This window comes from Poecilia reticulata, linkage group LG2 (assembly GCF_000633615.1).
Source record: "Poecilia reticulata strain Guanapo linkage group LG2, Guppy_female_1.0+MT, whole genome shotgun sequence".
NCBI lineage: Eukaryota > Metazoa > Chordata > Actinopteri > Cyprinodontiformes > Poeciliidae > Poecilia > Poecilia reticulata.
The window spans coordinates 11,648,419-11,675,356 of NC_024332.1; the positions used below are offsets into that span (position 1 = coordinate 11,648,419).

General features: G+C 39.2%; 1 protein-coding gene across 6 annotated transcripts in view; it reads left to right on the top strand.

Moving 5' to 3' along the window:
- filip1l (filamin A interacting protein 1-like) overlaps positions 1-26,938 on the top strand; it is a 156,259-nt gene that overhangs the window by 85,117 nt on the left and 44,204 nt on the right. For 4 of the 6 annotated variants that reach the window (XM_017302573.1, XM_008430830.2, XM_017302579.1 and 1 more), the window contains 2 exons: positions 3,283-3,456; positions 3,572-3,765. The exons of 1 other annotated variant lie outside the window; for it this stretch is intronic. In XM_017302573.1, coding sequence (XP_017158062.1) covers positions 3,283-3,456; positions 3,572-3,765 — 368 coding nt within the window. The remainder of the gene's footprint in view (positions 1-3,282; positions 3,457-3,571; positions 3,766-26,938) is intronic. One more of the 6 variants, XM_008430843.2, reaches the window with a different exon arrangement.

Sequence of the window (26,938 nt, forward strand, 5' to 3'; positions counted from 1 at the left end):
TGGACGTTATAAATGTGCTGTGAAAAAAAATCTGCTCTCTGGTATTGTTCAGGGGGCCGGACCAAATGTGGAGGCGGGCCGAATCCGGCCCGCGGGCCGTAGTTTGGGGACCACTGCACAAAGTATTTATAGCATATTTTCAGTGGACATTATAAATGTGCTGTGAACCCTCATATTGATCTGTTTGTGGATTTTTCTGTGAAATGTAACTCCAAGTTATTCATGGAAAATATGTCTGATTTTTGTAGAACATATCCAAGATATTCAAAAGAAAATGCAGCTTTAGTAGCTGAAACACCACAGTGCAATGCAACTTAAAACACTATTAGCTGTAGTTGCAAAACAGCCAATCGATGAGCGTCATTCATTTTCCTTACTGCTGATTGGCAGTATCCCTAAGATTAGAGATGAGGAAGGTGTTAGCGTCTGAGGTAATGCTAAGATAGTTTCCAATGTGTATTAGTGCATATTAAGGATGCATTCACACCAGCCCTGTTTTGTTCACCTTAATCTAAATCCAGTTTGTTTGTCTAGACAGCCTGGTTTGTTTGAGAAGGTGTGAATGTGTTAAACTCTGATGGGGACAAAAAAGCGAACTCTGGTCCGCCATGGTGTGCTTTTTTGTCTTTTTTTGCCAAAAAAAGAAATTTTAAAATCCAACACAACTCATTTTTTGTTTCCATTTGCTGAAGAAGAACGTTCATGCTCAGTGTCTTCTTCTGAGGTTTTTGTTTTTTCCTTCAGTGGTTCTTGGTGGAGTGATGATCAATTAGATTAAGCTCAAAAACCAGTTTGTACCAAAAACCCAACAAATTTAAGCAAACTCTACCAAGAAAAAAATGCCAAATATCCCAGCAGAATGATGCCAGCAGCTCGTGGAAGGCTGCAGAAAGTGTTCAGTTGAGGTGGAACCTACTAAGTAAGACACATTAGCAAGGGTTGTAGGATTCCTGAAAACATCTGACCAGAACTGTGGATCTAATCTAACTGTAGATCAAAACATCAACCTGTTAAAGCAACTTTACTAATAAATAATATAAATAAATTTGAAGTTTTGACCATAAACTTCCAAAGCCTATTTTTGGGGCCAAATAGGTCCCAAAAATAGCCCCAGACCTGCCTCTGGGGGCCGAGGCAGGTCTTAATTATCATATTACCTCTACAGTAATGAATGATTCTTTTCCAGCTTATTTAACATCATTAATAGACCTTTTATATCTCCTGAAACCTGCCAGGGGATTCCTGGATCTGATGCTGGAACGACAAGAAGTGGGTTCACCTGTTAGCTGTCTGTAAACACTGGCTATCCGTGATCACCGCCACTGCATGAAAAGTGGGATTTTCGACAGCTAGTTCTGCCGTGCGCATGGAGATTGAGGGCTATCGGCAAGAGGTTTTTGTCAGAGTGGAAAATTGTAGGGCACTGCCAAGAATGGTCAAAAACGCTGTGTGTCCGTGTTCCCCTATCACCCCCCCCCCCCTTGGGCCTAGGAGAGGTTTTCGTATTTAAATGAAGTTGCTGGGAGCCATGCAAATCAACTGTTGAGCACTGGCCTTTTGACTCTCATTCCTGTTGTAGCTAATCCATTTTACCTTCTCTTCACCTGTTTACTAGTTCCAGGACCTGGACAAAACCCCTCAGTGTTATTAATTGAGAATTAATGAGATTTAAATATAAAACAGGCATTAATGCTGAAAATGTTCTAATGTTACAAGGTCACACAAATGGAACAAGTTTGATGTGACATTCAACCATCCAGCACTGAACACACTTAGCTCAACTTAGTGATATAACCTTAACACTTAAGAAAGCACAATCAAAGAACCCTCTCTGGGTTCTTCACAGAACAAGTCAGGAAATAAATAACACTATTAATGAAATAAATAATAACCAAATAACCCTCTCTGGGTTCTTCACAGAAAAAAATCCAGGAAGGATATTTTCCGAACTACGAGCCGCACTAAGCCACAACCCCAAAGCTTTTTTTTTAAACTAGTAAACATACACATATAAGCCGCGGATATCTCTGCCGCTCCAGGTTTTCCACAACGATGCAACAGCAGCAGATGGGGGCATACACTAAAAATTTGAGTCATAACAAGTCAATTGAATATCACATTTATTAGGGTTGAAAAAGAAAAAGTTGCCAAGATTAGATTTAACTGAACTGATTATGGTAGTTTCCGAACGGTAACAGTAACGGTAAAAGTGAAAAAACATATTCACCTCCAAATCATAGTGTAGCAAATAGAGCGGTTGCTCCCGTCGTCTTTTATCCACCGCCTTTACTTTTTATTAAGTCTTTTATCTCTTAAAATGACTCCACAAACTATTGCTTCTACATCGTCATCTGTGTTTGGTTATTCTAAATTCCCGCTAAATTGGGGGATTTACTGGATTATCCTCTGGAATCGGAATGTTCGTGACTGGAATCGGTTCGTGTTGCTCCTGCCTTGGACACACGAACCGATCGAACCTCTTGTACTTTTATAAGCTCTGTAGTCACAGAATTTTGGAGAATCGGCCGACAAATCTTAAATCTTTCCGTCTAACCCAGACTTAAGACTCACAAGCTCTACTCATCTCATCTCGACTTCTGCCCAAACGCTCTGACTCTGGTCGCTATGGTAACGTTTATATATCCCTTCAAAATAACAGAAGCGCCATAAAAATGAACATTTTACTTTCGTGAAAATTTTAACTCACGATAATGACTAACAGGAGCCCTGAGCTTGTTTCTCTGCAACAATACGGTCCCATCTGGGAGTGATGAGAGACAATGACACCCGAGATGTGTTGCTTGAGCACAGCCTGCTTGGTCTCTACGTGGCAAAACAGCTTGAAGCTTCATTGCCTCATTAGCAGCCAGTCGCCGCATGTTACGCAGAGCGGGCTTGTAATGTGGGACTCACCTACCGATCCGGGATAAAACCATTCTCCTGTCTCTCCTCTGGGCCTTTTCCCCCTTGGCAAAGAAACTTTCCAAAGACATCTGATCTGTTTCTGACTCATTTTGCTGCTTGTGGGCTCAGTGTTGGTGCGCAAGTAAACGAAACTTCCAATGATTCACTTCCTGCTAAAGAGCCCCCTGGTGGTTGAAGAAAAATCCACATATAAACCGGAAAATACAATATATGAAAAAAAATCTGCTCTCTGGTATTGTTCAGGGGGCCGGACCAAATGTGGAGGCAGGCCGGATCCGGCCCGCAGGCCGTAGTTTGGGGACCCCTGCTGTAAAGCATAGTTTGGTCTGACCGCAATCACTCTCTGCTCCATCACAGGCCAGGGATGAGGTGATCACAGTCCTAAAGGCAGAGAAAATCGACTTGGCGCTGCTGGAAGCCAAGTATGGGTTTGTCACACCACAGAAAGTCCTGCAAGCCCTGCAGAGAGACGCCATCCAGGGAAAGTCGGACGTCTTCCAGGAAGACATCTACGAGAAACCCATGGCAGAGGTAACAGCAGTTTACAGTCAAAAATCTCAACCAATATGGCAATAATGGCTGCCAAATAACTGCTATGTGGTTTTAGAGGCAGATAACCCAGATGTTCTTTGTTAACCCAACACAGCTCGATAAGTTAGTGGAGAAGCAGAGAGAGACCCACCGGCGGATGCTGGAGCAGCTGCTGATGGTGGAGCAGGCCCACAAGCAGGCTCTGTACAAGCTGGAAGACGAGAAGAAGAACCACGGAGAGTTCATGAGGAAGAGCGACGAGTTCACCAACCTCCTGGAGCAGGAGTGCGAGAGGTCAGCGGGGAACTGGTTTGTAGTGTTTCTGCATGCATTATTAGTCATAATTTAACATTATGGGTTTCTTCCAAAACTCGCAAGATTTCAAGATTTGTAAAACCCCTTCTGAAGTATTGCTCAATTATATTATCAATATCCATTTCCTTCTATCAAGTTGAGCATATCTCAAACTATAGGGCCAACTCAAATTATCTCATAATAATGAGATAGTATCTCATTATAATGAGATACTATCTCATTATTATGAGATAGTATGTCGTTATTTTAATGAGATAATTATTCTTTTTTTTTTAGCAGAGTGGCGGAAATGGGCTTCCATAGCTCCTTTTTAACCTCCGTCTTCCCATTTCTGACTCTGGATCTTCAATATCCTCAAGCTTTGAAATAGCAGGCAGCTACAAACCCTGTGTTAGCTGTAGTGGCTAAGTTTTGGCTACAGTCCGCTGTCGCCTTGAAAATGAAAAAACAAGGCACTGGACTAATTACTGGACACAACGGCACACTAAAAAACAAGATTGTTGTACCAGTAGCTCGCAGATATTTTAAGTTTTGCTCTTTTTCATGGTACAGATCCTGCAGCTTTGGCTGAAAACAATAGGAGCAAGCAGGACCCGGAACCAATCTATGTGGCATAAATTCAAACGGAAATACGTCACCACCTCTCGTGGCATATACCCCATTACCAGACTTGTTGAAAAGCTAAACCTGGCATGTCAGCGCCGGTGAGGTTCAGGCAGCAGCGGCTCAGGGCAAAGGACACTTGAGGATGAAATTGTTGTTCCTGTGTTCTTATAATGTGCTATGACGCAACTCTCCAAAATAACAGGGTTAATACCCAGTGGCGCAAAAAGTGGGTATGCAGGGTATGCAACGCATAGGGGCGCAGCACCAAAGGGGGCGCCAAAACCCCGTCTGGAGGGGGTGGTGCGCCGATGATGTTCTCCCATACACTTCAGCGCACCTTACGCTCCTTCACCTCGCGCACTTAACGAGGTAAATGTAGCGAGTTTTACCCTTCACGTATCGTCGCCTCGGGTGGGGGGAGCGAGTGAGCGTCGCTCCTTGTGTATCTCTGGGGACGGTTTCTTTACGTCTTAGTAACTACGTACATATATGTCATGTTAGCTAGCTCTGCAGCAGTACAAAGATGTTTGACACAACCTTTAATGTCTAACAATTTCAGTTTAACAATTTCAAACAAACTGGGCGCGCCCCCTAGGATGGGGGGGAGGGGGGGGTTACACCGTGTAATTGCAGGGGAGGGCGCGGGAAGCCGTCTGGATGAAAAAAAACAAACTTGAACGCTGTATGCGTTGGGTTTTTACCTTAGAATGGCAAACTCTCTGTTATTTCTATGTCAATTTGATACAGTAGGGACTTCCACACTTCCCATATCTGTCTCCTCTGTCACTTTTTCTGCAACATTAAAACATGGATAGAACTATAACTACATTAATCATAGCTCTTCTTCTCTTCATTGTTTTTGTTGGTTTCTTGTGGTGCAGCTCTATGCTGCCTTCAGGAGAATGGGACATCACAGTATCATTCATAAAATTTCACCCACATGGCATTTATTGTGCAAACCAGAGCTTTCAGTGGAAAAACAAACGTTCCAGGTCCTTTTAATGCCATACAAATATGAGACAGAAACATGGATTATATCTTTATATAGACCTGTCTATTGATTCATAGATTAATAGTTTTACTGGTCAGAAATTACAAAGAACAAATCTGGTTCTTAATCAAATCCTAATGAGTCAAATTGAAAGTGTCATGGAATCATCAGCCTCATGACATTAACACTGATATGAAGAATAATATTGAATAAATAAATATATCAAATCTAATTAAAAACATAAATAAGTGATAAGTTATTTACTGTTATGATCTGTAGGTTATATATTTATTCTCAGTACTAGATGTGGTCTCAACAAACCCATGGCACTTCAACAATATTATTTTACCTTTTATCTCTAAATAGTGTTTGTTTATTCTTGCCATACATTCCTCTGTATTAATTATTGCTCTAAAGGTCTTGCCATACCAGTTTATTCCTCTGTATTTACTTAAGTTTCTTAGTTTATTCTTGCATTTTGTTCTTCATTCATTTCCATTTAGTTTCCTTTGATTAGTATTATTATCTCTTGGTTTATTGCTGTGTGCATTTTAGTTTCTTGCCTGTTGCTAGATTTATTTTATCTTTATTGACGCTCACCATCAATAATCTTCACTCATCACCTGCTGCGCCGCCTAATCATCATGTGTTTCACATCATGTGTTGATTTTTCAGTGTTCAGCGTCAGATTCTGTTTTTATGCCATAATTCACATCTAGTTAGTCGCTCTGTTTTATGTCCTGCTTCTCCTGTTTCAGAGTTTTGCGCAATGTGTGCGTCAGTTTTTTTGTTTGTTTTTTTTACTCCCTATGGTGCGCAGCGTTGAGGAAATGTATCGACGGGGAAAAGGCAGACTGACATAAACCATTTAAAACAATGGACACAATTTCGGTATTCTGATTATTGAAATGTGAAAGTGCTGTGGTACCGTTGTTCTATCACACCCGTTTCATACCGGACCACTTAAAGCACCGGTGTTAACGCTATAAAATGAACGCTCTCTATGGTGGGATTATCCATGAAGGGATTTCTTTATTTAAATGGGTTCATTTTTCAGAGGGATACAAAGTCAGGGTATCGTGATTTTAGTCATTACATGTTTATAAGAGCGATTTTCTGTTGTCCTTACATGGAAGTGTTCAGCCTTCGAACGGAAATAAAACACTTTTTAATATAAGATGCTGTTTTGACATGATCACAGAACTGCCTAAACATGTGTACAAAAATCCTTTATAAAACATAAAATATTTGAAAATCGGAAACCAGACAAAGTGAATCACAGCAACGTCATCAGCCGGTGTAACGCTGAACTGTTGATGAGCAGTGTTAGCGCAGTGAAGCTACGAGTAGCAGGAGCGGAGCTGCGCCAAGAAGCTACAAACAGAGGAGAAGAAGAGCTGCCATCGACACAGTTGCAGCCAAGCATGTTTTAATGTTACACAATACAGTTTTACAAAGTTGCTCAAAGTCTAAACTGGTATTGTTGTGCATTTAAGGTGTCATGTTTACCTTCGACCAAACGCCCCCCAAAGGAATCTCAGCACCCCCCCTTTGTAAAAATTCCCGCCAGCGCCCCCTACCGTCCTATGAACGCGCCCCGGGGGTGAGGTCCGACCACGTTGAGAACCGCTAGTTTAATCCGTTGTTAACATGTGGTAACCTGTTTTACCGAGCCACCTTTAAACGCAACATGAGCGCTACGACGCTTGCGCTGGGTTTACACCTGTGCGCCGTGAAGGAGACCTGCTGCTGCTGTGCGGAGCTGCACAGGTGTGTGTTAGAATCATGGCAGCAAACCAGCAAAACGCAAAGAACTTTTCACAGTTTTTCCCCCAAATTAATAGACTATTGAGTAAAGCTGTTGGATGCAGGTAATGTTAGCTAAAAGATGACTAGTTAATATCAATACATCACCTTAAGCTTAACAAGTAGCCTGTAGTCTACTGATGTTGTCTATGTTCAGCTACGTACATTCATTTTGCCTCCCAAAAAAGTCGACCACCCCCCCCCCAAAAATGTTTGGAAACCACTGGGGGGTCCCAGGAGAAAAAGTCTGGGAACCACTGCTCTAAGGGATTCACAAAAAATTTGTCCATTCATGTTTTTTCTATGGAAAAAAACACGAATGAATACGCGTTTTCTCATTTTCAAAATAAAATGCAAAAATGCGCTGAAATACCTATATGACACGCTATTGGCGGGGATTTGCAAAGCAGCCATTTATTGTCCTTGCCGGTGATTGGCTGTATCCCCAAAAACGGAGATATGAAAGACTTCTGCTATAGTGCTGTGGTTTTTCAAGTTGTTTGTATTAATGCATATTAAGGTATATTTTGTGTTGGAACTATTAGTGTCAGCAGTTCCGAACATTTTTGTAGGTGGTCTCAAGTATTAACGGACTTCAGTTGTGCGGCTGTAGACCGGATGTTCCATCTAATAAAGATGGAGCTCTGGCTACAGATTCATCGTCTTCACCACCAATAAACAGCCAGGCGATGGAAATTTCTGTTCATTTTCCAACAACAGCTAATGATAATATATGTACAATTTTAATATTACATCTGGCCAAAAATACATTTTAAAAGAAGTTAGGTTTAATGAAAAGTTTAGAGATTATTTTGAAAAGCTGATTTTATTCTGAGCCGTGAGCCTCATAATAAAAAACACATTTACTAAATTATTGAATATGACTGTATATTAGAATTACAGAATAAAAAAAAAACTTTTTGCATGCTTATGTTTGTCTTTAAGGCTGGAAGGCCCTCCTGTCATCACCATAATCTTTAGCTCCCTTTGGTTACTTGATCAGATTTTCTTGCTGAAGAGTTTAAAAATGTTCATGTTGGAAAAAAAAAGAAGAAAAAAATTGCTTCAAAATCATAAATAATTTTCCATGTGTTATTTTACACGGCTGACTGTACCCACTGATTCATTAATGTACTAATGTCTGTCACAGAGTTCCACTTATCGTGATGTGAGCATGACTAAACTGAAGCAATAAAATCTCAAGTACTATAATAAAATGCATCAGTCTGAGGAGATTTTCTCTCACTTTTTTTTTTCCATGCATAATTTTTTGGCAGAGACTCCAGATATGATGCCATGTGCTGACCAGGGAGTGTCATTCATTTTTTTTATGACTCTTAACATATGAGGTGATGAACAAAGTGTTGGCTGAAGGCTGCTATGGCACTCTTTGCGATCTCAACCATAACCATAATGTAACCCACAAGAAGGGTTACTTTAAATACCTTTAATAGTAGATGGCAAGTTAAGTCAATTTACCTTATACCAACACTACGAAAGTATAAGTTAGTTGGGCCTGATCAGGAGATTCTAAATTCGGGGGAGCCTAGGTGTGAACAACAGAGGAGAGCACACAATGTATATAAAAAAGTAGAATTTAAATTTTAAAAAGTAGAATTTAATATAAACAACATTTGTGGATCCACATTGTACAAATAAACAAAAATTGAACGCTTTAAAAAAATAAATAACAAAAAATAACCCAGTCTTTTATGTGTCTGTCAAATGTTCTTTCAAAGTTTGTTTAGTCTTTCCAATATTAAAGGGATATTTCACAGGTTTAAAAGATTTTTAGCACTTTATTTTATCAATATTCATGAACATATTTACAAACATTCTTTTTTTTAAACTTAAATACTTTTTAATCTCGTTGTGGAATGAGATATTAAATCAACATCTATTCAATTTACTTGTGTTTTTAACACTGGGTTACAATAACTTCTGTGTCTGATGAGAACCAATAAACGCGACAGTGTACAAGCTTTATTTAAGCTTTGTCTGGAACAAAACTTAAATAAAATGACACTTACTGGAAAGTCAAAAGATCTTAGTTTAAGTTTATTTGAGAAAATAAACTAAATATAATTCGGCCATTTCTGACTAAGATGTAGAGGTGAACCAGGGAGGATCCCTGAGGTCCACCATCTACAAATGCTGGAAATGTTTTGCTTCTGTTTACGTCTGTTTCAAAGTAACCAGAGCAAAGAAGCGTCATGCTGAGAGCAGGATTTAATGCTTACTTTGTTAACCTGCTGGAAGGAATCACTTCTGTTCACTTTGCTTTGGATCATTTATATATTAGGACTTTTTTTCTTTCTCCAACTGACCGACCTCAGAGGAATCGCTAAAAATCTTGTAAATTCTCAGCAGCAGAAGTAGGGGGATGGGGGGCGAACACAGTTCTCCTTCGATTAACTGTGGATGGAACGGGAGTCCGCGAGCAATGAGCTCACCACCAGCCGGGTTCTGCAGGAGCAGCAGGGGTGTGAGAGCCGAGCGGCATCCTAACCATCAGCAGATGTTAGCTTAAACATGACTTCAGCTCACAGATATACACGCAGGCCTTTGGCTCGCCTTTGTTCTTTCCAGCAGAGGGCAGGGAGCCCATTTTACGACCATGTGCTCCCTCTGGGAAAAAAACCTGCTATCTTTGCACAATACTTTGCAGATGACCAAAACCGGAAGCAAACATGAAAACCACAAACTCCTGTCATGTTCAATATAAGGTCAGTGAAATACATGTGGCAGCCTTATGCTTTAAGACAGTCACATCTGATGTTATTGTAACCGAAGACGGATCAAATCCACAACTTTAGCAGCTTCAAGGATTTTATGCCAAAATTTAACAAAGGTTTCATTTAGGATGTTTCCCACCAGATAGTCCAGCGGATTCGGTTTGATTGGAGACCAAAACTGCAATATTTGTTCTATTTTAGCTGCTGTGGTTCTCTTAGTTAAACCAAGCAAGCCTTTAAAAAACTTGTTTACACACTCACCTGTGGGGGCGCTGCATCAAGAACCAATGAAGGAAATGACTCAAAACTGCTGAAGAAGACATAGAGTGCAACTTCCTTCTTCACCAAATGTAAACCAAAATAGAGTGGTGCCGTATTTTAGCGGTTGGAATTTCTCTTCTGTCTTTGACTAAAAACCATAAAAACCCTCTAGCTCTAGACTTACGCGTTTGTTTTGATTGTGTTTACCCACAATGCCCTGCATTTTAGTACTCTCCCTGCTTTACACTTAGCAATCATATGTATTCGAACCGCACCAGAGTTCACGTCAACCAAACTCAGACCCAGATTTATATGTGGAGCAGAGTTTTCTGTATGGTCCATATCAGAGTTCAAATGGCTTGGATCGTTTGAACTGCAGCAGCTGGAAATGGAACAAATGTTACCATTTTTGGGGCTGCACAGTGGCGAAGTTGGTAGAGCTGTTGCCTTGCAGCAAGAAGGTTCTGGGTTCGATTCCCAGCCCAGGTTTTTCTGCATGGAGTTTGCATGTTCTCCCTGTGCATGCGTGGGTTTTCTCCGGGTACTCCAGTTTCCTCCCACAGTCCAAAAACATGACTGTCAGGTTAATTGGCCTCTCCAAATTGTCCCTAGGTGTGAGTGTGTGTGTGTGCATGGTTGTGTGTCCTGTGTGTCTGTGTTGCCCTGCGACAGACTGGCGACCTGTCCAGGGTGTACCCCGCCTCTCGCCCGGTACGCTAGCTGGAGATAGGCACCAGCACCCCTCCCGACCCCACTGAGGGACAAGGGTGTAAGAAAATGGATGGATGGGTTATCATTTTTGTCCCCAATCAAACTGAGTCTGCCAGGACTGTCAGGTGTGAAAACAAAAACTCCTGGTTTTCCAAAGCTGTCCATTCATATACCACAGTATGATTTAAAATATCATATTTCTAGCACTATAAATACTTTTTCAAGGCACATTGAGTTGGCAAATAATTTAAGACATGGCAAAAAAATCTGTGTTTAGCATAATTTTTAAAAAAATGCTTGATCTTCTCGACCTTTACACATTAAGACAGTTGAAGCGAGAAAGACTTGCTGGTGAAATGATCAAAACTGAAACTTTATGAAGTTTCACACAGCTGGCTTTTATGAGGCACAAATAAAGATAACAAGTGCCCTGACGTAATTTATTACAGCATTAATTGATTATTAACATTACTGAGGGCTCCTTTAATGCATACAGAACCACAGTAGCTGCATGCGTGTAAACACAATTCTCTGCTCTGTCTGTGCTGTTTACAGGCCAGGCAGAATAGGTTCATGCCATCTGGTTGACTTAATGTGCAGTCAGTGTTACGTCATGCGTGCCGAGCAGATTGAGAGAATTGCTTGACTGAATCAAGCAATTCTCATCTTTATCGTTGTCACAGAGACGCTTATTAACTAGGCCTACCCTCCAATTTGGAGTCTTTTTTACGAGCTGGGTTTTTCTTCTATACTGATGATTGGTGTTCATGCCTGTGCAGGTTTGTCTCAGAGGTAGGTGGTCTGCCCATAGCAGAAAGAGAAAAAGAAGTTCTAGGAGGTTGTGCCAAGCCGAAACAGGACCTAGTAGAATTGTCTGATTTGATTGCCATCCACCCTGAAACCAGTCAGGTGAGGACACCAGTCCACCTCGTCCTAGTAAAACCTCCCAACAAAAATGTTCCAGCAAAAAATCTCTCGACATGCAGCATCGCAAACGTTTCTACCTAAGATTTGGCTCAACCTTCAAAATGACGAACATGAGTGAAAGATGTCTGTTACAGATTGTATCAAACAGACATTTCCTTTTATGGGAGATGTCTGTTGGGAGAGTTGTTCCTCAAGCTTTGAGTGACATTTCTTATTTGCTGTCTGACGCCTTGAAGATCCACTTGTGAGGACTGATGTTGGAGTCAGTGGTCTCACAGTTTTGGCACATTCAACAACAGCCATAAAACACACACCACACACACACTCGCGCACACACTGCCTTGTCTGCATGATTTCCTCATATCCGGCAAGTTTCCTACGCTGTACTGGAAGAAGTGTGGTGTTTGGATTTCGGTTATAGGATCCAGAATTTAGAATAAGAATTTCTTATTTCCAGTTTAACTGCCAGAGTTTGGAAGTAAATTCAGGAGCTGCATCTGTAACCGTATCGGTTAGAGATATCGGGTATTATGTCTCGTTAAAATGAGAAAAGTTTCTCGTTTTAACGAGATGCAAAACTCGTTAAAAGAAGAAACTTTTTTTTAAATGAGAAACGTTCTTGTTCTAGTGAGACGAGTTTTACATCTCACTGTAGCAGGAACGTGTAATTTTAACGGGAATTTTCTTGTTTTAAAAAAAAGGCTCATTGTGACTCTCCTCTTCTGACTGTTTCTACTACATGACAACTAACAATCCTAAGGGGTGTTGCTGTTTTACGTCTGTTCTTATTTGAAAGGAAATATATTTTTCTTCTAATGAGATAGAAATCTCTTTCTTTTAAAACACTGTTTCTCAACCTTTTTTGGCCCAGCGCCCCCCTAGCCTTAATCCAGGTCCCTCACCGCCCCCCACCAAATAATTTGTAGGCTACTTTGCACCGATTATTTTATTATTAATATTACTATCACTATTGTAGATGTTTTGATTTTTATGCTTTTTTCTGTATTTATCATCAAAAAATATTTTCCCAGAGAACAAAACAGTCATGTGAATAGAAATTATTTTCTCAGATGTCTACGAAAAATGCAATGAATGGACATTCAACTTAAAATTGGTAGGCCTAACAGCAGCCAGAGTGGAAAAAATATTCTTGTTTTTTGCCATTTTCTAGTTGTTAAATATTGCGCAAAATGACCAGATAAAAGATGTTCAACATGCCAGTTTAAACTTTGATCTATTGGCAAAATGACTGAGCTCTGCAACATTAAAACATGGATAGAACTGTAACTACATAAATCATAGCTCTTCTTCTCTTCAGTGTTTGTCAGTTTCTGGTGATGCAGCTCTGTGCTGCCTTCAGGAGAATGGGACATCAGAGTATCATGCATAAAACTTCACCCACATGGCATTTATTATGCAAACCAGAGCTTTCAGTGGAAAAACTAAAGCTCCTTTTAATGCCATACAAATATGACACAGAAACATGGATTATATCTTTATATAGACCTGTCTATTGATTTATAGATTAATAGTTTTACCGGACAGAAATTATAAAGAACAAATTGGGTTCTTAATCAAATACAAATGAGTCAAATTGAAAGTGTCATGGAGTCATCAGCCTCATGACATTAACACTGACATGAAAAATAATATTGAAGAAATAAATATATCAACTCTAATTAAAAACATAAATAAGTGATAAGTTCTTTACTGTTATGGTCTGTAAGATATATTTATTCTCAGTATTAGATATGGTTTCAACAAACCCACGGCATTTCAACAATATTATTTTACTTTTTATCTGGAAATGGTGTCTGTTTATTCTTGTATTAATTATTACTCGAAAGGTCTTGCCATACCAGTTTATTCCTCTGTATTTACTTTAGTTTCTTAGTTTATTCTTGCATTTTGTTCTTCATTCATTTCCATTTAGTTTCCTTTGATTAGTATAATCCTCTCTTGGTTTATTGCTATGTCCACTTTAGTTTTGTTCCTGTTGTTAGATTTATTTCATCGTTTATTGACCACCAGTAATCTTCACTCATCACCTGCTGCACTGCCTAATCGTCATGTATTGCTGCCATTGATACAGTTGCAGCCAAGCATGATTTAATGTTACACAATACAGTTTTACCAAGTTGCTCAAGGTCTAAGTTGGTATTGTTGTGCATTTAAGGTGTAAAGTTTACCAAACGCCCCCCAAAGGAATCCCAGCGCCCCCCCTTTTGTAAAAATTTCCGCCAGCGCCCCCTGCCCTCCTCTGAACGCCCCCCCGTAGGGCGGTACTGCCCATGTTGAGAATTGCTATTTTAAAATCTCGTTAAAACAGGAAGGTCTTCGTGTTTGAACAAGATGCTACTCCTGCATTTATTTCCAAGCTCAGGCAGTAAAACACTTCCGTACCGGAGAGACCTGGACAGTGAAAAAAGCCTGAATTTCTCTCAAGTCCAGAGACCGAACGCTTCTGGACTTAATCCAGAAGAACAATTACAGCGAAACAAATGGCGAGGCCAGGCAGCCGCTCTGCATGTTGACGTTCACTGTTGGATCTCTCTGTTCCCAATGAGTCAGAGAACTGTCCATCATGTCTGCACACTAAGTCCTTACTGTAGACCAGATAAAAAATAAAAACAGAACATTTAAACTAGACCTGGGGATCTTGGACTGAGCTCTTTTAACTCACAATATACACACTCACTAAATCAGAATATGTTTTTATAAAATATCCTGTAAGCAATTATTAGGTCTTTTTTACAATAATCTGCACATTTCTGTATTAAAAATATATTGTTTTTTTTGTCTGAATGTTCTGTTTTCATCAGCCTGAAAACAATTAATCTTTAACATTTCACTTGGCAACATACATTTTTCAATAATATTGAAAATATTGAATATTGAAAAATATTGAAATCTAGATTTACTGTATAAACCTAGAAGAATTTTTTTTACTATTTTCTTCTAGATTTAGAGGTTGGCATCACTAATATCCACCATCTGTCTAGTTCAAGCAAAAACAACAAAAATAAGAAAATCCTTAAAAAATATAGTTTTTGAAATAGAGTAATCTATTACAATAGTAGTATATTTTTTAGTTTTCTTAGCTCTATTAACATGATAGTTTTTAAATAATTATTATTTTTGTTATGTTTGTCTTTCTGAATACGTAAATGGATGTTGGAGCATTTATATTTAGAACATTTCATTCTTGTTTTTTACATTTAGAGCAAAAATAACTGAAGGGCAAAATATAAGACTGTTTTACAGTTTTTGAAAAAATTGCTAAAAAAGAATAATAGTTGATTTTATCAAGTAAAATCTGATATGATGTGTTGATTTCCAGTTGTGTTGATTCAATTAGTTTTTTATTTTCCATAAAAGGCTTATCTTCTTAAAACTGACAGTTTTTCTAACCACAATTCATAAAAACACCAGCACCAGTGCAGGCATGCTCAGTGACGATGTCTGGATGGAAACAGGAGAAGAGCTGCAAGTCCTGAGGGAGAACAGAAACTAGAAACTCCAGGAATACAAACGGAAACAACAAATGAAAGGATGAAGGAATGCTAGCAAACATCAGCAAGCTGAGAAAAAAATCTTCCAAAACTGGTAAAAATGAATCATACTGGCTTTAAACGATGTAATTTCAGATTGACCAAAGCTGACTCCACGGCCTCCAGAGGTTCTTCCTCATTGCTGCAAACGGCGGCATGAATGGAACAAAAATAGATGAAACGTGGTTATGATTGCAGTTGTGACTGAATTTGTTTGCTGCAAGTCTCTCCACGTAAACATGCCATTTCATGTTGCTGCTCGTCGCTGCATGTGAGTCCTGCTGACCTGATTTGGGCCTATTGGCCAACACTCCCACATAACGAGTAGATTTCTCCTCAAATCTCTGTGACCCCGACCTCATTTGTCTGAACATTAGACAAACCATCCTCCATCCTTTCACTTCACCCCAAATATTTCCAGTTATGCAATTTATTGTGTTTGTAGCACACTGATACTCTTTAAAGTTGCTAATTAATAAGATCTCTTTTTTTTTCAGCCTGAGTTTTTATACAGCAACCAAGCACAACTTGTAAAGGCAAAAAACACAATTTTAGTGTTATTTATTTTCTGAAAGACATAAAAAAAATCATCTGGCAACAGACCAAGTAGGTGTGAAACCAGCTGAAAAAGTAAAAAATAAACACATAAAAAATACAGCCCATGTGTTCAGTTGAACACTGTCAAAACGTTATTGAGCAGCATGTGTAAAGCAGAGAGCTAATTAGAGCCAGGGATTTGTCATTGCATGCCGTAATGTGATTACCTCTCTCCGACAGAATGCAGCGATAAGACCTCACTGACCGCAAAGCTTCTACTTCTGCTTGTACTTTTCCAATTATTTTTAGACTCGCTGGAAGAACAAAACGAAATGCCCCATCAGGGAGAATTTACGGACTTTTCATTAAATATGTGAATATGAACGTTTTCCAGTGAGGTTTGGCTTTTCATGTTCTGATTTTTTTCATGTTAAATCAACATAACTTTCAACTTTTTTTTTTTTCTAAATTAAATCTAAAAATGTGGCATGCATTGATTTTCTCCCTCTTTATTCTGAAACACCCAAATAAAATCCAGTGTCACATGTCGCCCCTGATCCCCTGTCTGGTCCTTTGGGTTTTGAATAATTTTCTAAGGGGACATGTAGGAAAACAGGAACATGTGGAGAACCAGCTTTGACTAAGTGGCTTATGTAAATTCAACCAGTCAGGTTGGAACACAGAACTTCAGCAGAAAACTGTCCACTTATCTTCTTTTACCCTCAGACAGCAGCAGACTTTGAGAGAAGTTGGCTCCTCAGGGGGAATTGTTCTTTATTTTTATAATAAAGTGTCAGGCGTTTGTTTAGTACACAATTTTTTTCTAATTTGACGTCATTCTAAGATATAGAACTGAGACCCGAAGGTTAGGACATGCCTCTTACAGCTGTGGTGGGGCTTTTGTTTGGTCGCGTACCATCTAATGGAGATGAATCAGCCGACTCGCATCTCATTAATCAAAACCGACGTTCAGAGGTGTTAAAGGTTTAACACTGCAGAGACCACACATCTTCAGTTCTTCCGGCTTTCCACAACGTTTAGGAGAAGTGTCCATGGAATTCTTCAAGTAGTATATTTGTGAGGTCAGACGATGTAGGAAGAGAACTCTTCTTTCTAAAGATATTGTGTCAGGTTGATCTTTATGTGATGGTGCGCGGCCATCTTGGAACAGGAAGTGGTCATCCACAATCTGTTCTCACAAAGTTGGGGAAAATTAAATTTTCAAAAATGTGTTGAAATGCTGCACTATTAAGGATTGGAACTAAATGAAAGAGAGCTGCTCTTTCAGCAGCACATCAGACGCACCTGATGAGCATCTGAATGTAAACCAGACGCACATCAGGTGCGTCTGGTTTACATTCAAAGTCTATGTGCAGTCACGTCGAGGGCGTGTCAGGAACGTCAAAATTACTCTAACCATTGCCGGCCTATTTGTCGGACGCATTGGACGTGCTTGACATGTCAAATGCTCCAAACGCTTCAAATCACGCTGCGCTAATTAATTGTTTTATTATGTGGTTTGTACTATAAAGTATTTATTTTTTTATTTAGCTTAACCAATTTTGGTAATTTTTTCTTCAAAATTGCTGAATTTTTGCATTTTCCCATTCAAATGCTTGGAAGTGCAGGTAGTGAGGCAGCAGCGAGCTGAGCCTCACCTGGAATTGTGCAACCTCTCGCTAACTGCCATTTTGTCTGTACGTTGCCAATAAAATGGTTAAAAAATATTTAATATATTAAATATAGTACTTTCCATAATTTAGCTTATGTATATAGCGTACAGTGTTTTTTGTCACCGACTGTGTGTGTAACGTGTTTTGTGTGCTGAGGAGCGATCATAAACGGCAGAGAACAGACTCGAGGTGAGGCAGGCAGTTCTCTTGCCTCATGGCAGGCGGCGCYCATGATCCCAGACATTGTGACTCCACAACTGCAGAGTACGAGACAGTAACAGCGAGCTAGCCATACAGTAAAGTGCAGCGATATATTTATAGTTTTCTCCTCATACCACAGCAAAATAAACACTAAGCCTAAAACCATACTACTGCAACAGACTGAATGTTCTGCTCTTTGTGTAGGAAATATTTCACTGTTTTTCTAGGTAGAGTAACTTATAATGCAGAGTCTCAGATGACATCTGAGACGTGGTTTTGAGTTGTACTTCAACGGTTTTTGCCTTTGCTGTGGAGCATAGCGCAAAATAAATAATACCTAAATTTCCACGTTTCATTGAGTTAACGGAATTATTATACCTCGGCAGCACGGCTATGGATGGTTTGTAAAAGAATTGTCTTTTTGCCCTGCACCATTGCCCACATGCGTGAAATGTCCTTATGTAAACGATAACATGCAGGTGGTCTACATTTGTATAGCTGATTATGATTAAGTCAGTGCCTCACCAGCATTGCACCTCACCGCATGTCACTGGCTCCAAAAGAAGCAGTCGCTACTTAGCACTAACATATGCATTCAAACCGCATCAGAGTTCATTTTAACCAATTGATGTTGATAACCCCATAAAAATGTATTTCACCATTGGACAACAGCTTATTTTTATTTATTTATTCAGTTGATCTTTGACAAATATGTAAGTGTAACATAATAGCAAAAACAGAAGGAATCTTTCGCATTATTTCCCTTGATCAGTGGTGGATCTCACCCTTCGTTTCATTAACTTAGTCTTATTAGGCTTTCCACAAGAAGGGCACACCCAGATATACCTTGACATTACAGACATTACCTCAATGGAGCACATCCACAGCCACAACGTGTGCACAAATAGTTGGTTGCTGCTAGAAAAGCTATAACTGCTATAACTGTCTATAATTGTTATGTACAGCATTTAGACTGACATTCAGATTTTTGTTTTCAAGACTTGCAGATATACACTCAAGTAGTTTTAGTCCGCTCCTAAATCAGACATTCACATCATAAAACATAATACCGTGGCAGCCTAACCGTACGTCTTTTCACTGTAAGTCAGAGACAATCTGAGGCAAATTTCCAAGTGCTTGCTATCACCGAGGAACTGACAACAGGAAGAAGTCAGTTTTCCAGGATCCCAAACCGTCGCCCAGTCTTCTGCCCATCATCCTAAGAGCAGAATGATGTTACTATCACACAGACAGAAAACTCCAGAGTCACACCCTACATGCTCAACGACTATTTGCATTCCTGCTGGACGCTGGAGGTGAGAATAAATAAAACATTTGTGAAATTTGTAAAATGTCAATAGATTCCAGAACACCGTAGATCTGAATTATTAATTTGGCATTATTATTTTAACTTTCCATTTTCTTTCTTTTTTTTATCTTTATTATAGCTGGACTTGGACAGAAGTTCTGTTTGATGGCTTCCTGGAGGGAGAGATTGGCTGAGCCAATGTTGCCAACTTTTCTCCTGCTATCAACTTTTCTGCTCTCTTTATATAAAGTATTTCTATCAGTTGCTCTTTTTCCGTTTTGTATACAGATTTGTTTATACAGTATTTTTTTATTTTTACCATAATGCTTACCTGGTCAGTTGAGGTGCAAATGTACATCCTCTTGATTACTGACAAATGTCAGAACCGCATGCACTGAGCTGGTTACATCAGATCAATCTGAATCTTTATTTCTCATTAAAATAACTTATTGTAATTTTAAGACATTGTTATAAAATTTCATCTTTATTCTGCTGTAACGATGACTGCTTTCTTGCAATTAAAAATTCTTGTATCCTGACCGGAATGTAAATAAAAAGTTGTGATGATCGGGCAAACCGTGAACTGATGGACGCTGTCAGCTGGTGCAGGGGCTTGGATCCAGTGGAAAGGTAATCGGCACAGAGGCTCAATCATGGCTCAGAAACACATCACGAGGTGTTATGATGCAAACCTGAAAAATTAAAAAGAAACAAAAAATTGATGTGTTCATATTTAGCTGCACAACATAATCAAAACTAATAAATCCTCAGCTCTTTTTGAGAGTTTTGCTTGAAAATAAATTGACAATATCTCAGGAAATTAAATGTTTAAGTGAAATAGTTCTGGTATCACAAAGAAACTGCAAAAAAAATAAATGTTTCAGAGGTGTAACAACACCGAAGTTACTGAGTAAGAGTGAGCTAAAATACTACTTAGAAAATGCATGTTAAAATCTGAATACTCTTTTGAAAGTGTGCAGCTGAAATTAATTTAAACTATAGCAGGCAAAGCACAGTGTCCGCCTAATATCTGCACCAACAGTAATACAAACAATGATGCATATAAGAGGAATTACTTTATAAAAGTCGAGGCAAACCTAAATGTACCATTTTAAAAACAAAATGCAGTCATAACCTCATTTTCTAAGAGGGGGAAAAAAAAGAAATTACATTGTGTAACGCAAGAACAGATTATAGCAGCCAAGTGGAAAAATTCACTCTAACGTGGATTATAATTATGAAACAGCAAAGGTAGATGTCATATTTTTGGGATTCGGGAAATACGTGATTTGTACCATTTGTTCTGTGAGTTTTTTTATGTGGGTCGGTGCCACTTAAACGGCTATAAAGCGAAGGTTGTGTACCTTAATCTGACTGACTAGATCGGGCTGAAGCGTTGCTGCCCTCGGTTGTTATTAAATTACTGTGCTCGGTATCGGAGGGACTCGGCGCTCCGACTGGATGTTAAATGTATTTTGTATAAAATTGTCACATAAAAAGAAGCTAAGGAGTTGCCTAAAAATAATTTCATACTTTCTATAACACAAACGCAAACATCAACACACTATTGACTCAGACTTACCTTGTGCCGAATCGCTGCCTCTGTTCTCAGCTTGTTCCTGTAGCAGTGGATTTCCTTCCGCATTATTTTCCTCCAACAAATTATTGGAGTGAACGAAGCACATACAGCTCCCTTTTAACCTCCGTCTTCCCATTTCTGGATCTGACGCAATATCGTCAAGCTTTGAAATAGCAGGCAAATACAAACCGGGTGTTAGCTGTAGTGGCAAAGTTTTGGCTACAGTCCGCTGTCGCCTTGATATCAGCAGGAAAATGAAAAAACTAAGCACTGGATGGTACCGGATGGTACTGGACACAACGACACACCACAAAACTCGATTGTTGTACCAGTAGCTCACAGATATTTTAAGTTTTGCTTCTTTTTCATGGTACAGATCTTGCAGCTTTGGGTAAAAACAATAGGAGCAAGCAGGACCCGGAACCAATCTATGTGGCATAAATTCAAACGGAAATATGTCACCACCTCTCGTGGCATATACCCCATTCGGACACAGCTGTTTTTTGTTAGACTCCCCCTAGTGGTCTGGAGCACTTCCGTTTTCAGCGCTTTTTGTTTGCTGCATTCGCTTTTTGTTTGCGTCTCTTTTTTTGTTTGCATCTTTTCTCTGTTGCTGCGCGTTTGCACCTGTCGGCCACCGTACTAATGTCTTCACTCATTTGAAATTTTCTCAGCAGATGAGTTGCGTCTTGTTTCTAATCGTCATAATCCCACAAATCTGAGGTGCCGTTCCAGGGCAGAACCATGACTGGATCTTCTGAGGTGTTGTTCATACTTTGGAAGCTGGACAAACCTCATGAGAGCCTCCAGATCAATGACTAATGAGGACATCTGGAGACGTTAGTGGGAGGTGTGTCGTCCAGTGAGCAAACAGAGGGAACGGTGAACAAGAAGAGGCCAAACAGAGACTGGAAGCTTTAGGAGGTGGGAGGAGGAGACTTTTAAGGTTCCAACAAGACAACAATCCCAAACACACATCAGAACCCTTAACTTTAACTGTGTAGAAAAATTGTAGATCGTTGTTAAAAGCTGTGTTGAAATCAGGAAACCAAGCAGTTTATGATGCAAAAAGTGCATAAAAATTATGTTAGGATACTATTGAAAGCTATAAAAAGCATGAGAATGAACTGAATGTTGTTGGGTGTGAGTGTACATCTTCAAACACTGGTGAATTATTTTGTATGTGGATTAAAACTCACATCTAAAATGCTGAAGCATAATGAGGTGGGAAACAGGATTTAAAAAGTTTCCTTGAAACTTGTCGATTTGCACTCAGTCTAAGTCTGAGCTTCCTTCAGCTGTGTCTGTTATGTTCTGCGTTCTCAGTGGTTTATTTTAGGTYCCTTGTGTTAATTAGGTTTTTGTGTGTCTGTCCTGTTCCTTGTGAGCCTCTATGTTGTCCTGTCTACTAGCTGATTAGCGTCACCTGTTCCTTGTTTCCCCGTGACTGTCTCCCTGTGTATTTAAGCCCACCTGTTGTCTCTGTCCCTCATCGGATCCTTGTCTAATGTCCAACGTCTTGTCATCGTCAGTCGTGTGTCCTTTCAGTTAGCCTTCCCAGTGGAACTGTAAAGTCCTGTGTTGGTGTTAGCTCCTGTATGTCAGTCTTACCTGAGTTGTTTTCTTCCTGCTCTGCCGAGTTGCCTGTGTTTCATGGACTCTCTGAGGTCTCTTCATTAAGTCATCATCATCGTTGTCATCATTCTAGGTCTATACAGCACTGTTTCTCAACCTTTTTTGGGCCAGCGCCCCCCTAGCCTTTAGCCTTTAATTGGTAGGCCTAACTAACAGCAGCCAATCAGAGTGGAAAAAATATTCTTGTCCTTTGCCATTTTCTAGTTGTTAAATATTCCACAAAATGACCAGATAAAAGATGTACAACAATGCCAATTTAAACTTTGATCTATTTGCAAAATGATTGAGCTCTGCAATATTAAAACATGGTTAGAACTGCAACTACATTAATCATAGCTCCTCTTCTTCTCTTCAGTGTTTGTCAGTTTCTGGTGGTGCAGCTCTGTGCTGCCTTCAGGAGAATGKGACATCAGAGTATCATSCATAAAAYTTCACCCACATGKCATTTATTRTGCAAACMAGAGCTTTCAGTGGARAAACAAAAGTTCCAGGTCCTTTTAATGCCATACAAATATGAGACAGAAACATGGATTATATCTTTATATAGACCTATCTATTGATTTATAGATTAATAGTTTTACTGGACAGAAATTACAAAGAACAAATCTGGTTCTTAATCAAATCCTAATGAGTCAAATTGAAAGTGTCATGGAGTCATCAGCCTCATGACATTAACACTGAAATGAAAAATAATATTGAAGAAACAAATATATCAAATCTAATTAAAAACACAAATAAGTGATAAGTTCTTTACTGTTATGGTCTGTAAGATATATTTATTCTCAGTATTAGATATGGTCTCAACAAACCAGTGACACTTCAACAATATTATTTTACCTTTTATCTGGAAATAGTGTCTGTTTGTTCTTGCCATACATTCCTGTGTATTAAATATTGCTCGAAAGGTCTTGCCATACCAGTTTATACCTCTGTATTTACTTTAGTGTCTTAGTTTATTCATTTTGTTCTTCATTCATTTCCATTTAGTTTCCTTTGATTAGTATTGTCCTCTCTTGGTTTTTTGCTATGTCCACTTTAGTTTCTTTCCTGTTGCTAGATTTATTTTATCGTTTATTGACGCTCACCATCAGTAATCTTCACTCATCACCTGCTGCGCCGCCTAATCGTCATGTGTTTCACATCATGTTGATTTTTCACTGTTCAGTGTCGGATTCTGTTTTTATGCCATAATTCACATCTTGTTCATCGCTCCGTTTTATGTCCCGCTTCTCCTGTTTCAGAGTTTTGTGCAATGTGCCTGTTGTTTTTTTTAGCCCCCCAAGGTGCGCAAGCGTTCGGGAAACATATTGATGGGGAAAAGGCAGACTGACATAAACCTTTTAAAACAACGGAAACAATTTAGGTATTCTGATTATTGAAATTTAAAAGTGCTGTGGTAGTACCGTTGTTCTATCACACCCGTTTCATACCGGACCACCGGTGTTAACGCTATAAAAGGAACGCCCTCTATCGGGTTATTATCACCCATGGAGGGATTTCTTTATTTAAATGGGTTCATTTTTCAGAGGGATACAAAGTCAGGGTATCGTAATTTTAGTAATTACATGTTTATAAGAGAGATTTTCTGTTCTTGACATGGAAGCAGCAGCTTTCAAACAAAAATAAAACATCTTTTAAATATTAGTTGCTGCTTTGACATGATCACAGAACTGTCAAAACATTTGTACAAAAATACCAGACAAAGTGAATCACAGCAACGTCATCAACTGATGTAACGCTGAACTGATGCGGTGAAGCTACCAGTAGCAGGAGAACGGCGCTGCGCCAAGAAGCTACAAACACTGAAGAGAAGAAGAAAAGCTGCCATTGATACAGTTGCAGCCAAGCATGATTTAATGTTACACAAAACAGTTTTACCAAGTTGCTCAAAGTCTAAGCTGGTATTGTTGTGCATTAAAGGTGTAAATGCACAACAATTTACGAAAGGATGAACAGATTGTGAATCTCATTTCCTGTGTTTAGAGATGCTCCATGTTTGATGAGTTTCCTCAGCTCAGCTCAGGCATTTGCATTGGCCCAGCTGTCCTCCTGACAGGATGAGGACTTTAAATGAGAGCTGCTCAAGTTCTCCTACAAAAGTGACCAAGCATTTACTTTACACCAGCTGAGTTTTAAATAAATGACTGCTGTGGTTCCAGTCATTTCTCCAGATCAGCCTCTCTCCTCAAACGGCTCGTTTAGGACTGAGCTGTGATGCAGGACCCAAACATTAATGGATCAGGCAGATTGGGGCTGCACTCAGTAAAGTGGCACCTTTCCTCGGCACATGAATAACTGAGACCATCTCTGGTGCAGAGGCAGCAGGTTGATTTACAGTAAGTTGTACAGCAGTACAGGTGGAAGTGAATGGTATGAAGAATCCCAGGATTTTGATCTGACTCAGCGAGTTTGGCTCTATTTGTTTCTGCTGGTTGCGTCCAACCCATCTACACAAACAGCATCTGTCTTCACTTCAAAGAAGGTTAACGGTTATCAGCTGGGGACAAACTTCCCTCTTCACCTCTTTCTGCCTACAGTCGCCATCTTTTGTCAATCTGTAAATTACAGTCTCTGACTGTCCTGCCTGTAATCTCACATCTCTCAATGTTTGGATGATGCGTCTTCATAGCTATGCACTTTGGGACTATTTGTTCAAAGGAAGCAAAGTGGAACAAATAGTTTATTGTACAAGCCAATAAATGTTTTATCTTTCTCATTTTAAAGGGAATGTACAATCATTTTTGCAAACTTTTCTTTTCGATTCAGACTTGAAGCTCATATTTAAGTTTATTCCCATGATCAAACTTGAGAAATATCTCAGAAGGTGCAAAACATTGAAAACTATCACAAGAACAGATTCAAAAGCTGCCAAAGACTAAACCTTAATGTTAAGAATCTATATCTAACTCGGTGTTTTGGTCAAATCAATAGAAAAGTTGTCCTGCAGTTTGTGCTGAGGATGAAAAGTTATCAGTAGTGTGGCTGAAGAAAGCACAGTTTGTATTACTGGATGTGTAAGTCTCATTTTTCTCCACATAAACTCTCCATGTTTTACTTTTGAAGGTTCATCTGTTATCTCACCACTCAAACCTTTGCAGAGACCGTCAGACATTTTCATGCTAACAGAGGACAGTACAAAATACTTTTTTATTGCTACCATAAACACCTGGAATCATCCTGATGGTCTGGATTTTTACCTCGATGCTGAGTTTTTGCCTCAGGTTCTCATCAAACTGAAGATTCCAATGGTTTTTGTAATCACAGGACAGGGAGTATTTCCATCTATGAGACAGTTTTGGATTAGGAGAAATCCATTCTCTCTCCCCTCCCTCTTTTTACAATGTTTTTTCCTATATCAATGTCTGATGGATTATTTTTATGCAAACAGTCATCAGATGTTGCAGACCAGGTTGTTGCTACAAAAGATTGTATCACCATTGTAGGAATTTTTAAAATAACTGCTTGGAAAGCTGATAAGTTACTCATTTTTCATAGTTTGAATGTTTAGACATTTTCAGTCTATGAAATATGATGCTTGTCTTTTAATGTTAAGTTGCTTTTTCATTCACTACATGCTTTCATGTGCTTTGGTTTACTGCCAATTGGAACCTTCAGCTTTCTCCACTGAATGTTGATTTGTTTGCATTCCTCCTTTATTGTTACACCCAGAGCGGTTGCAGTGAAACAACCCCTCACCATGATGCTGCCACCACTGTGCTTGACAGCTGGTGCAGTGCTTGCTTTGATCTTTAGTTTGACATCTTCTTAACTCCTGCAGACAAATGTCTTCCCACCAACCTTTTTTCTATCAGTGTGTGGATTGAAACACAGCTATTGCAACCAGGTAGTTTKATCTTTGATATTTCACTGTTCATATCAGCAGCTTCAAATTTTGCGCATTGATTTTGGAGCCAGGAATAGTTTCTGTTTCTCAACAGTGTTCCAGAAGCTTCCAGTTTATTGCAAATTTTAAATTTTCCAATTCCTGGCATGCAGTTGTTTACAAAGCTTTTCCTAATTTGTGTAAATCAACACTTCTTAAATCTTTACTATATTACTTGGACTATTTCATTGTTTGTTTGTTCAATCTAATAAGTATTGCCTTGCAAATTATGCTAGCAAAGAAAAAAGTGCTAGCTTCATTTTAGGACTTGATGGACTTTGGTATTGCCAAGTTAAAATACATTTTAGAACTATGAGCATCATTCACTCAAAGATTTCTCACAGTCCATGTATATATTTGACTTATTATATATAATTTTGACCTTGTGTGACTGACACAAAGTCCAAACTGTGCACCTAGTTCTTACTTTTAGGTTTCATATCCTGGATAGCAAACAAAGAAGTTCATATAGAGTACTGAATTCATTTTGAGAGGTGTTATAATGAAAGCTGGAGGGAGGACTTCAAAAGTAAGGAAAATTATGAATACCATAACAGTACTGTAGGCCAGTGGTCCCCAACCCCCCGGTCCGTGGACCAATTGGTACCGGGCCGCGCAAGAAATAATTAAATATTTCCGTTTTATGTATTGAGTCTGGAGGATCTTTTATTTTGAAAAGCCTTTAACCTTAAACCTTTAATCGGTTACTTGCGCGGCAACACTGAGCCCACAAGCAGCAAAATGAGTAAGAAACAGATCAGA